General features: G+C 37.9%; 1 protein-coding gene and 1 pseudogene across 1 annotated transcript; both read right to left on the bottom strand.

Annotated features, from left to right (window-relative positions):
* Positions 1 to 350: 350 nt before the first annotated feature.
* On the bottom strand, positions 351 to 5,763 carry LOC114726699 (putative ripening-related protein 4). Its single transcript, XM_028913375.1, has 2 exons — positions 5,200 to 5,763; positions 351 to 845 (listed from the first exon to the last, which is right to left on the bottom strand). The coding sequence occupies exons 1-2, from the start codon at positions 5,761 to 5,763 to the stop codon at positions 351 to 353; spliced, it is 1,059 nt and encodes a 352-aa protein (XP_028769208.1).
* A 2,020-nt stretch (positions 5,764 to 7,783) lies between these two features.
* Positions 7,784 to 12,531, bottom strand: LOC114726704 (FT-interacting protein 3-like; annotated as a pseudogene).
* Between the last annotated feature and the right edge of the window lie 1,044 nt (positions 12,532 to 13,575).

The following is a 13,575-nucleotide window of genomic DNA, read 5'->3' as shown; positions in this document are numbered from 1 at the left end:
ATTTATATATATTTTGCTAAAGCATAGGTGTCTTCCTATTGAAAACAATTCTATTCGAGACACTGTTGGATATTAAATGTGGGTATCTCTCTCAGCAAGGATTCGAACCTTGGTTCGTTACGTTACGAGGAATTAGGCCCTTCACGTTATGAAGAATTAGGCCTTTATTTTAAACTCAACTTGTCAGTATAGTTCATATATATCAAGTTAGAAGTGTCTGCTACACAATAATATATTCGTAAGGTACAGGAACGTCACATACGATCATCATTACATCACTAACATTTAACAGACAGAAATATATGATATACAAATAGCAACACAAATATATATATTGACATATGATGAAACTATTCAATGTCTGACCAAGTGATGTCCATGCCACCCCACTGAGGCTGATCCTCGTTCACACCCAAAGCTTTCCACACGGCTTTGGAGGCATCAACGATGTCGTTGTCACAAGGTGGCTGATAATCGTGTTCTTCATCGCATCCTCTGGTGGAGTCACACTCGTCCACCACCTTCGCCACCACGCTCCGCCCATTCCCGCTTATCTTGATGTTCTTCAGGCACCGGCTCCGGTGGTTGAACCATCCAGTGGAGAGCGCAACAACAGGCGTGTCATCAGAATGATACTGATTGTCACATTCTGAAGGGCCTCCTCCATCTTTACCTTTCTCAAAACTATTGAGAGTGAGAAAGGCTTTTGTGTGAGAAGACATAGGTGGAGAACATTCATAAACTGGATACATTTTGCCTTGTTTACAGCAATCTGAATCATCGTCTGTGTTGCATTGTCCTGGCGGTGCTTTCTTTCCCTTGATTCTCCCACTGGGACGACATTTTCCGGCTTCACAATATAAGAAACTTGTGAGTATGAGAAGGGCCAAAAGCAAAAATGATGCTTTTGAAGCAAAAGTCCGCATTTTTCCTGATGTCTGGTTTCTTGCTCCTGTGTTTTCTAGCGAATTGTGGGGTGCTTGGTGCAAACGTGGAAATGATCGATAGAATTTATCGATGATGTTTAGCAAAGGAGTTTTTTTTTTGTTTTTTTTTCCCAAACTGGTTTGAATGATTTGGATCCTAACAATTGTGGAAAAGGACAGATTTGTGGCCACAGTTTTTATATATAATGTACTCATGCGCGTATAAAACTCATCACTTTCAAAACAAAACTGTGGCCATAAATATGTCATTTTCCAACAATTTGCCTTGCACTTAATCTCACGCCTGCCAACTTTCAAATTTATTTTAAAACCAACCAGCAGCCATAGGAAATTTAAAAAAGAATCTTGTGACCGCCAAAGCTCTTTTTTTGTTTTTGAAAAATTGCTATGACATTCTATGAAAAAAATGTAATTAAAAAAAGTGTTGAATGTCGCAATGCTATACGCAGATATATAGGAAAATCAAGGTTTCTATTGTTCAAGTTGCTATGATATGCAGATTCTTGAGAAACAAACTATTCTCTTTAATTACTTCCGCAAAATTGCCGACCCCAATTAAGCAGTTTATACGGAAATGACGACGATCCTATTCAACATTTGTATAGTTTGAAAGAACTTAAGACCAACTTGAAATTTCAAGCTTTGCTAATTTTCCAGGCAAAGTGGCATTAACATATATATAGTTTAGTTAATGATGATTTAGCAAAAAAAATGACACGTGGCTGGTGATTTGGCAATAAGTCCTGATGCTTTTAGAATGAAAAAAAATGGGATTACAAAAGCTTATCAACAGGAATTCTCTGGAGGGTCTCAGACAAAGTGATTCTGATGAAACAATCAATTCGACCGCTATATAGAGACAAGACTTTCAAGGTTATTTAGCTACAGACTGAGAGTATTATTTCAATCATGTTTATATCAGCAGTGGATCTTAATGTAAAATTTTGGTCTTTCACTGATTCTCCTTTTAAGGTTTACGAAAATAGTACAATTGGACAAAGATGATCTCAGACTCTCTTCTTGTATGGGTTTCAGGCCAAGAAAGAAAAAAGAATGATCCTCACATCAACTGATTAAAACTTGTTGGTTTTCTCAAGAAGCAGCAGAAGCCAAAGTTCCTTCACCTGGAAGAAGAGAAATAGCTTTTTGTTCTTTTCCAATTAAAGTCTTTTTCTTTTTTTTATGTGTGGATTATTTATTTGATGTAGCTGCCACCTAACCGTCCACACCATCATATCCGTTAGCACCATCAGGATCCAGAGATTAGCGTTTATAAGCTAGGGAACTCCATATGTACATTGAAAACTATAAGGAAGGTGTCATAGATTTTTTAAATACACAGGATCCAAATTTAACTTTAAGTAAATCTGAGAATAGAGCAAAAATAATTTACAAGGACAGCAAAATGTGACAAATTATTAGTGGTAGCCGGGGCCAAAAAAAAAAAAATCAAAAGCAAACAAGAAGCTAAAATTTTACCTTAGGCCTTCAATCTTAATTATTTTCTATTTAAATAACCACAGAACAGCATGCATCAAAATCCACACCACAATGATGGATAAGCATTTTGACCGATATCTTCAATCACCTTATGACAAGAACAAAGTTTGGTTCCCAAAATAAGACGGATTTTGCAGCACGGAGAGAACTTTTGAATTTAAAATCAATTTCTATAGATATGTCGTAGACGTGGTTATTTTCTGTCAAAATCAAGCTCCCATAAATGATAAATACTCCTCAATTTATGACCACAAATCTGTTATTTTTCTAACAAATGCTAAACTCACCATCACTTTCAAACTGACTTCAAAATCAACCACTTGCTTGAAAAAGCATATCTTCGCACCCTTATAAATTCCATTATTTCCATCATCTCTGCGCCAAGCACCTCAATATTTCTGCAAAAACACACAAAAAAAAAAGGGAAGAGAATTAAAGAACAAGAAGACATAGATCAAAATGCAGACTTTTGCTTCAAAAGCATCAGTTTTTCTTTTGGCCCTTCTCATACTCACAAGTTGCTTATATTGTGAAGCCGGAAAGTGTCGTCCCAGTGGGAGAATCAAGGGAAAGAAAGCACCTCCAGGACAATGCAACACAGACGATGATTCAGATTGCTGTAAACAAGGCAAAATGTATCCAGTTTATGAATGTTCTCCGCCAGTCTCTTCTCACACAAAGGCCTTTCTCACTCTCAACAGTTTTGAGAAAGGTAAAGATGGAGGAGGCCCTTCAGAATGTGACAATCAGTATCACTCTGATGACACGCCTGTTGTTGCGCTCTCCACTGGATGGTTCAACCACCGGAGCCGGTGCCTGAAAAACATCAAGATAAGCGGGAATGGGCGGAGCGTGGTGGCGAAGGTGGTGGACGAGTGTGACTCCACGAGGGGATGCGATGACGAGCACGATTATCAGCCACCTTGTGACAACAACATCGTTGATGCCTCCAAAGCTGTGTGGAATGCTTTGGGTGTGAACGAGGATCAGCCTCAGTGGGGTGGCATGGACATTACTTGGTCCGACACTGATTAGTTTTATCATATATATTTGTGTTGTTATTTAAATGTGTAGTACATCATGTTTATGTATTTCATATTTTAGTGATATAATGATGGTTTATATGTGATATTCCTGTAAATTATGAATATATTATTATGTATCGAGGGTTCTAATTAGTACTTAATATATATGTACTGTTTGAGTACTGAGTTTGTATTTTCTCAATATGCGTTGAGCAGGTTAATTTCTTGGGGATAAATATATTGTTGTTGTTATTTTCGATAAATTGTAAAGCCTATTGAAAAATACACACCCAGATAAAATTAGATTATTTAAAACATATACTGGTATAAAGGAAAAAAGGTGAGACTTGCATATAGCTACACAGATGTTTTTTAAATCACCGGCTTCATCTGAAATTCACTTCAAGTATCATATTATTTTCCATCGAAATAATGATCTCACAACCACATAATTAAATTAGTAATTAATCAAACTATTGGCAATCAAATTCATCATCAATTTTGTTGAAATGATATTAAAAGTACTCGCGTAAACAAACCTGACAGTTTAAAAGGCAATATATATATGTTTGATGTCTCCCATATTCCTCACAGAAAATTTGGCAATTCTCTCTTGGAAAATAAGATGAAAAATGACCAATAGTAAGTTTGAAATATAAAAAGAGCTCAATGCTTCTTTGGCGCAACATAGCTAAAAATAGAGATGAGACCATGGTTTGGATTTCAATACCCCGAAAGGGACGCGCTTAAAAGAAGGTGCTGTTTCCAACTTTGGTTACTGGGTTTTTCGTTTCTTTGACTCTGAAATAGTGGCTGATCTCGTCCAATTTTCAGAATCTTTCTATGAAATTGTTCGAATATATATATATATATCAACTTGGTAGTCCAGTTGAAAACGAACCCAAGTAGATAGAACGTCACTGTCCAAGATCTTTTCTTATAATGATGCTCCTTTGCCCATCTTTTGACCGAAGAAGCCGGCAACAGTGAAGGCGCTGGGTGAAGATCACTCTCGTGCGAAGAAGACGACAAAGCGGCGTAAGAAGAACAAGAATCTGGGAGGAGAATGAACTGCTAAGGTTAAATGGCATCAACAGTTTATAGAATCTGTGTAGTGCTGGCCCTAAGCGTCATCTTTTATGAGCTTCTGATCTCTATATTTTGAATTAAATAAAATATTCAGTGACTAATGTGAGACCTGTGAGTTATGGAGTCTAAGTTAAGCTATGTGTGGAGTTTTTCTGTTGCCAATATCGGGAGGGACATTCAACAAGGTAGTGATGACTCAACATTTGTTCATGTCTTATTAACAGTATCTTTTAGTACAAATTAAGCATTTCAGTAGTAAGAGAATAATTTTTGGAGTCTTGCAATTATTATATATGAAAGGACATGATTAGCTGCGAAAGGTATAACCTCGTATGGCCATGCAAAATTCAATTTGTAAACTGCACAATCAAAATAATGGGAAAACAAGCACCGCAGTAAACATCTAATTGTATAGCCGCCACATATGAGGAACTGCATTAATATAAATGAACAATCCAGTATATTAAGATTTTCACATTACACAAAGCATTCGGTACATATTTAATATTCACATAGGATGAGGATGTAAAAAAGCCATAGGAAAAGAGGAGTAAAGATCACAAAACACAAAGTATACATAGCATAATACAGTGCACCGATGCATGAAATCCTACAGTAGTGTTATTAGCGTATCAGGCATCAGACCATGCAATATCGTACCAGCCCCACTGACTCCTGGGAATTCCCAAACCTTCCCAGACAGCCTTGGAGGCATCAACAATGTTGTTGTCACATGGAGGTTGGTAATCATGGTCTGCATCACAGCCTCTAGTGGAATCACACTCGTCAACCACCATGGCCACCACGCTCCGACCATTGGCAGTTATGGTGATGTTCTTGAGACACCTACTCTTGTGGTTGAACCAGCCAGTGGAAAGTGCCACAACTGGTTTGTCATCAGAATGATAGTGATTGTCACATTCTGAAGGGCCTCCTCCATCTCCGCCTTTCTCAAAACTGTTCAGTGTGAGATGTGCCTTTGTGTGGGAAGAGACTGGTGGTGAACACTTGTAAACTGGATACAATTTCCCTTCTTTACAGCAGTCTGAATCATTCTCTTTGTTACATTGTCCAGGAGGTGCCTTTTTCCCTTTCACCGCACCACTTTGGCGACATTTCTGAGCTTCAATAATGTACAAACAATTCGTTGCAAGGAGGATAACCAGTAGAAGCAAGGATGGCTTTCTGCAAAACACCTTCATTCTGATTTTGTTAATTTCTTTGTCTCTCTCCTTCGTGAGCTCACGACGTTTTGATTTATGGTATGGGTGACAATTTTAATGTGTTTGTGTGTGTATATATGTAAGTTGATCTATAAAGGTTCCTTTTTTTGGTCAGCCATTGAGTTCTGTTTCGCCGTTACTTAACCATAATGATGATAACTACATCATCTTTGTAGGGCTTTTCCTTTGTTTTGGCCATTAGCATTCAAATCCTAAAAACAATTAAAAAAGGTAATGAAGAATTTTACGTTGCCTGGTTTCCACTGCAAGACAAGATTAGAGCATATAACTCATAATTTGCTTTGCCGGTGATGACCAGATAAACCCAAAGGCAACATGTTTAATTTAACACACTTGTTTGATTTAATCTTCTTTAATTTTGAGATGCTTTGCTGACATGCAATCAATTTAGTTTTATTTTTCTTTCATTTCAATTTCTAAGAGTACGCTACCTTATGTACAATGGGTTCAGTATCATCTAGATTTATCAAAATACAAGACTGTTATGAATAGGAGTTAGATCTAACAAAAGGGGTTGGTCTACTACGTAGGTTCGAATTCCGTTAAAAAAGGTACCCATGTTTATTGTCTAATGGTATCTTGAATAAAATTGTCTCTAATTATGGACATACCGAATTACTCGATGAATTTCAGATACGCCTTGAAATCCTTGAAGGACTGATGAGGTGAACATAAAAAATAGAAAGTATAAAATAAAAAAAAGTGAGAGGGATCGAAGTTGAACCTAAAGTTAAAATCATTACCATTCAGTATATAAACTTCAACCTTTTTTATTTTTATTTTGCCAACATATTTAAACTTCTCTGGATGCTCTTGTAAACACGTCTTGGACCTTGTAATAACTCTTCAGCCCGATTTAGAGATACCCATCCACCAAACAAACAATAAAAAGGGAAAGCTGGTAAACAGTATTGGGCCTTTAAAAAAATATATGGTCTTTCAATTTTATCTTAATTTTTTTTTTGGGCGAAGGAAGTTTATCTCTCAAATCTTGGATAAAATTAAAAAAAAATTAAACACAGGAAAGGTGCAGTAATAGACTTTAATCATTTTATGATCTTACAGTGATAGAGATAGCTTCTTTCATCATAAACAAGATATTCCCTCCGTTCCTTATTATAAGAGACGAATAACCGAATTACCTTAATTAAAAAAACAGTTAAAATTAGTTAAGAACAATCAATGTGTAAAAAGTATAATCTTTTTTCCAAAAATACCCTCATTAATAAGGAGAGAGAGCATAAAAGAGAACAATTAAATTATTAAAAGAAAGAGAAGTGGGAGGGAGGGAGAGTATGAGTTGGAAACAATAAATATGGGTAAAATAGGAAATCAACACAAAAAAGTAAAAACAACTGTTAAGTGTCTCTTATATATAGGAACATGCTATAAGTATCAAATGTCTCTTATAATAAGGAATGGAGGGAGTATCCCGCACGCGACGCCTCAATTGTGTTGCCGGAGACTGCCAGGCGCACAGTCATATGACACGTCACCATGAGAAAATATTTTAAGCCTACCTTATCTAATACACCAACAATTTTTCTGTCGGATGCTCAAATAAAATCAAAGATATATGTCGGTAAGAAAAAAAAAAATCAAAGATATATATGTGCGTGTATAAATCACGCGCACACATATATAAATTACAACTTAATTTATTATGCAGGTCAAAAATTGTTTATTATGACGAAGGGGCTTGGCCATACACGTCTATGTCCGGTGAGGTGACAAATGAGACCTATGACCTGGTCTTTGTGTTGCGACTCTTCCTTTCGACTTTTCCAAACTACACATCCAATTCCAAGCAACATCTCCTGGATGAAGAAGGAAAAAGAAAACAAGAGTACTTAAAAAACATGAGAGAGAGAAAAATAATTTATAATTATGCCTGATGTTTTTTCTTTCTCTCTTTTTTTTTGAATGAACAAAAAGAAAAAAGAAAAAAAAAGCTTCAGTAGATAGGCATCTCATTGGATAGGAGTTTAACATATCCCGGGGGGGGGGGGAAGCAAGTCTCGGTAAAATCTAATCATTACATTACAGTTTTCCACAGCATGTACACATCATCTGTATCAACTTCCATGAACTCATTAAATAAACAGACATCATCCCAGGATTTTTACATGCGCTGCCACCCACACAGAAGCTATAATTACATCATCGTATCTGTTAGAGCAGGCAGGCGGCGGAAGAAATTCGCCGGCTGCGATGGCATCTTGTGTCTGAGTTTGGATGCCTCATGAGATAAAATCCAGCAAACAGAACTATAATCTGAAATGGTGTCACATACAATACTAATGCAGCCACAAGACATATTACCATGAATATGGCTGTGGCGCGAGGATCCCTCCAGCTTAGAAGTGCATGGATCCTCTCTCCTTGTGTAGCTATGTCTCCGACAACGCTCTGAATCCTCCCGGCCACGCTCCTTAACCGATCATACCTGTGACGTACGACGTCTGGGCTTTTTGTGGTCGGAAAAGTGTCGAACTCCTCATCAAGTTCATCTGGCATCACAACATCTGCTTGAGAGATTCTAACGTCCATATGAGGAGGTTTTCTTGGTCTGAACCTCCACTTCCACATTCCAATCACGAACATGTAAAGAAAAATTGTTGGAAGAATGAGTTCTGGGAAACACACGAGCATGAGAAACAGAATGTGTACTAGCACTGTTGTTAGAGGATTCTTCCACCTTGAAACTTCCCCAATCCATCTTCCTACTGAGAGTAATCCATGGAAAACTTGCATCAAACGGCAGAAATTCGCCTTGCTACGTCTCATGCTCCATTTATGAGAATCTGTATCAGACATGTACTCAACCACCTCCTTCCTCAAAGGCGGCTCAGCTCGGCTCAGTCGAGCTGCCACAATGTTCACAGCTTGGTGACGAAGCTTCTCCTGCTCCATAATATTAAGTGGCTTCACATAGTGCATCTTAGGCAAATGGGGTTTGAAATACAGATGCATCATATTCATCATTGATGTACAGGAAAATCTTATTGCCAAGTGAAGATCCCCTGTCTTCCTCACCCCAGAAGGTTGCAGCATAAGTAGAGGGTAAGAGTGTGTGTAAACTCGACCCGTTTCAAGGGTAGAGATCCGGATTCGAACCTTGCCAATTCTTGCGTCTTTATTACCACCATTTGAGGAATGAATCTGAGCATTATCAAATACCCCAATAGTAAGAACTGTTGCTGTATCATGCACTTCCCATGTGTATTGCTCATTGTACCTCGGATTAAGGCTGTCAATAATGGTCCTAGTTCGAACCCATTTTTGTCCATACTTTGCCACGCAGTATGTATCACAAGTCCCCTTCCCTTCCCTTGTTTTTGTGGGTTGAAGTCCATCAATGTTCAGAATCCCAAGTTCTAAGATCCCAATTGACTTCTTCCAGAGCTGCTTTGCCGTAGGACGAAGATCACTACTGTAATAAGTTGATTCATCAAGCACATGATAGCCGCCTTCAAGATAGACATTGAGGTGAAGCCTGCTGAAGAACTTATCTTTTTCTTTCTTTTTTCCGTGCTCCGCACTTTCCACGGCAGATGAAACAGATTTTTCAAGGTGGTACCATTTACTTGGGACAAATCGATCATCTGCACGCCTTACCACTGTATTCAAAGGTATAACAAGATTGCCAATAGTCTCATCCTTGTTAGGACCAACACGATCTTCAACTGAAATGATTAATGGTTCATCAAAGGGTTCTGCAGCAACAAACATTAGCTCCTGCTCCCAACGCGGGTTCAGGGTCCTGGCTTGAACAGATTTCGTCTTCAAAATTTGGTTACCCAACCGTGCCTTTACATATGCATCTGGAAATCGAGCTTTCTCTGGCACAATTAAGTCTTGTGCTTCAATTACCCTTACTCGAACATACCACAGTCTCGGTGAATGATAGACTTTTGATCGAATCTGAGAGTAGGCAGCTGAAGAGCTTCCACCAGGAGATATTGCATCAGAATGCCAAGCATCAGCAAAAGCCTCATCAGCTTGTGTGCCATACCATACTGCAAGCATCAATTCACCATTCTTTCTTTCCCGATTTTTGTTCTCGATCCAATACCATTGTGGAGCCAGTGGACTATCAGGTGGAGCCCTCTTAGGAACGTCATGAAGATCAATCCTTATAGTTCCAACAAGATCATCAAGAACCACATCCTTGTCTTTAATCACAACCTCGAGAAAAGATGATTGCACATTGTCCCCTGCAAAGGCAAACACCTCATTCCATTCAGGGTTTTTGTTCTTCTCGAAGTGCTTGGTGGTTCCTTTGTAGTTTCCAACCTTAACCTCCACATATGGATCAAGGCTGCCAGTGACGTCTTTCGTTGGAAGGTCTCGAGCTTTCACAACTCGCACAAAAAGGTACTGCATCTGTTCAACAAGATCATAGGTGCTGGCAGGCCTATTCCCACGTTTAATTCTCCCATCAACAACTCGTCCTCCTCCAAGAAATGGACTAGTCTCTTTGAGTGCAAAATCAACCGGAGATGACGCGCTTGCAAATGCTTGTACAGCTTTTGCAGCAGGCTGTGCGGATTTCATCTCATTCATAGCGAAGTTTACACTCTGCTGTAAACTTGGTTTGGGTGAAGGATCTTGTTTTGATTGAGGAAGCTTATGAAATGTGCGCTTTGACTCAGTTTTCTTCTGGGGAATGGTGTTCTTGATTGCATCTGTAAATGATACTGGAGTCTGAATTTGATCTTCAGTTGAGTGATCTGTGTTCAAAAGGGGTTCCATAGGAGGAAGAGGGTTTGATGATCGTACAGAAGGATCATTTACGACGTAGACTTTCAAACCAAGCTCTCCTTTTACGCGTCCAATAAAGCCTTTCTTTTCAAGAGGATAGTGCAAATCAACAGCATCAGAATAGGGAACAAATGATGTTCCAGTTAGCCGAACCTTGCCAATAAAGTGTTTGGACCCAGATGTTTTGTTGTAGTGATAGACAGTGGCTTCAAGAGCGAGGCTTGCTAGTTTAGTTGGATCAGTGATGTTGAAGTAAAACTTTTCATTCCAATAAGGACTTACATCTTTTTCTTTAATTGTGGTTCGAAATTTCTGATCATCAAAGAGAAGTTCCACATAAGCACTGCAGGAACCTTGTCCATCTTTAGGCATGAGGTCATGAGCACCCACAACTTCCACACCAAGCTTGAGGTTTGCCATTTAATTTGCCTCCAAAAAATTTTGCTGAGGGAAAGTTGTTTATATCTGAAACAGAAAGAAACAAGAGGAGGCAAGGTTAATGAGTTAAACTGGATATTCCTTAGCCTGGCACTTTGTTCATGCTTTCCTGATCGTATTACTATGTCCATAGAAGCAGTCTAAAAGAAATAAAGCAGTTCTCAGTGAATTTGGAATACATATGCTAGAGTTCTTGAGACATGAAGCATCTATGTTTCAAATTTCAGTTATTTTGGCAGAAAAACTCTTCCTTTTTCGTTTTATTAATGCATGATGTACTTGAGGGTACTACGTAAAGCTGGAGACGCAGCTATCCTTAACAATATTCAATGCATCTCTAGATTTTCCGAGTCTGCATATTACGATATGTGCATAAATAGTCGGAAATTCCCAATATACTGATTATTCAAGCACAGATACAGTGTTTCGACCATCAGGGAAAGGAAAAGGCATCTGAATTTATTTTTAAAAGCTTGTTTTATTTAAGAGACTTGTAACTCCAATCAATCAGGAAAATCAACAATGGAACAGAACTAAACACGATGAATTAAACAGGAAAAAAAAAAAAAGAAGAACTGAATGTAAATTATTTTCAAGAAAAGCTGCATAACAAAAAAGAAGAGGGAATATTCCGCCAAAAAGCAAGTATTCCTTTAAGCTCAAGGAAAAGAGGAGGAGTGCAGAAGTATGAAGTTATCAACCACCGAATCCAGCAACGGTCTTATCACCAAAAAGTAAGACATAAGCAAACGGACATGTATACTTTATATTCCCAAAGTTTTGAGAAATACGTAGCTTGGAACAGGGACAAAAGGCAACCCCTTCTTGTGTTGTGACGGGAATCCAGAGGTGAATCATAAACCTCTGGTTAAAAATAAAATGAATTGAAAGAAAACCAAGGCTTCAAGACGTACTCCTCTTGGATGAAGCGAAATAAACCAACTACAATATTTGTAATCAACATATTTTGGAAGCACAGGAGCTATTTCTGTAACGAACTCTCAGGCCATTTTTTCCCGAGGAGGGAAAAAAACTGAATCCTGAAAACCCATAACTTTAACCCCAAAAGCAGATTCCACTCGAATATACTCACGGAACCATACATCAAACACCTTTAGAACCATAAAAGTTCCCCGAAACAAGAAAAAGTATCTAACCAAAGACTAGCACAAGTCTCGCGATACCCCAGAAAGAAAGACATAGAAAAACAATAAAATAAGCCAAAAAATGGTGAAGGAGAATCAGAAGAGGAACACACCTCAGGTTTGACCTTCTGGACGATCACTTAAAGAGCTTATGGAGAAGGAAAGAGGGGAAAGGCAAAAACAAAAGGATAAGGGGGGACGGAGTAGCTTCAACGAGGAAGCATAATATTGAATGAGACGAATAGAACAGAGAGTTGCAGGAGAAGGAGAGGGACGGTGGATAGAAGTACAGAAGCCAGGAAGGGAATGGAATATGAGAATTTCCGACGGGAGATTGTTGAATTCAAAAACGAGCGAAACGGCAGGGGCGAAGACCAAAAGTCGTTACCTGCAGTTTTATAGCCGCCAAGCGTAAGCGTGGCTGGCGCCAATGAACGAAGTTCTGAAATGTTAACGCCAAGCGTAGAGGTAGAGTGGGGTCGGCCGGCCCCGTCCTCACACACGTGCCAACGGCAACATACGTTGCAACGATGCCTATTTTATACGAAGTTACACTATGACATGCTTCGGTTCCTATAATCCTACTATCATTGATGCGTTTTTTAATTTTTTTTTAAAACATTTTTTTATTTTTATAATATCGATCCTTTTTTCTAAACCAGCAATCAGTCATATGGTTTTTGTTGCTTTGCTTATTATCAATATCTTTATATTATTTTAGAAATACTACCTCCGGTCCTAATTATAAGAGTCAGTTGACTAATTTGAGAAGATTAAGGAAGTAAGTTTAGTTAGTTATTTGTCCTAAATAGGTGTTGTCTTTCCTAAAATATCCTTGCTAATCAAGTGTATTATTAGAACTATCATTGTTAGAAGGACTACTTTGAAAAAAAATGTATAAATATGAGAGATAAGTGGATTGAGGTTTATTTAGGACCAAAATAAAAGTCAAACAGGATCTTATATTAAGGACCGGAGGTAGTACTTGTTTAAAACTTAAATATTCTCGCCTCCATCCCTTAAAATGTTGAAATATGTTACATCTATGTATATTCCCGTACTCATCCTTAAGTTCCAAACATTGCCGTATTCAACGTATCATGCTATATCGTATCGTATTTGTTGGTATTGGTGTTTCTTAGTATCCTATTTTTTATGGGCCTGTTTGAAATGATAAGCTATTTATATGAAAAGTGCTTATAAATGTTTTTAAACATGATTCCACCTGAAGCCTATATGTTACGGTTTTAGCCATCCTCCAATTTATAAATTTGTCATGACGTATTTATGTCTAAACAATATTTTTCTGACTTTTAATATAAAACTTATTTCGTAATATAAATTGTACTATAAAATAGATTTTATATTAAAATCGGATTAGTACCACTCAATTCTACGAAAATTTGTAGGATACTGTTTTAGC

This window comes from Neltuma alba, unplaced genomic scaffold, assembly GCF_004799145.2.
Source record: "Neltuma alba isolate B1F8T4 unplaced genomic scaffold, ASM479914v2 tig00012400_pilon, whole genome shotgun sequence".
Classification (NCBI taxonomy): domain Eukaryota; kingdom Viridiplantae; phylum Streptophyta; class Magnoliopsida; order Fabales; family Fabaceae; genus Neltuma; species Neltuma alba.
Note: the sequence above shows the minus strand (reverse complement) of the source record. Positions and strands in the feature narration are given on the sequence as shown.

What these genes read in the sequence shown, in the direction of transcription:
- LOC114726699 (XM_028913375.1), bottom strand. Translation starts at nt 5,763, where the DNA reads ATGAAGGTGTTTTGCAGAAAGCCATCCTTGCTTCTACTGGTTATCCTC. An exon ending in ACGATATTGCATGGTCTGAT is followed by an intron (nt 846 to 5,199) that starts GCCTGATACGCT and finishes TGTGAAGCCGGA; the next exon opens with AAATGTCGTCCCAGTGGGAG.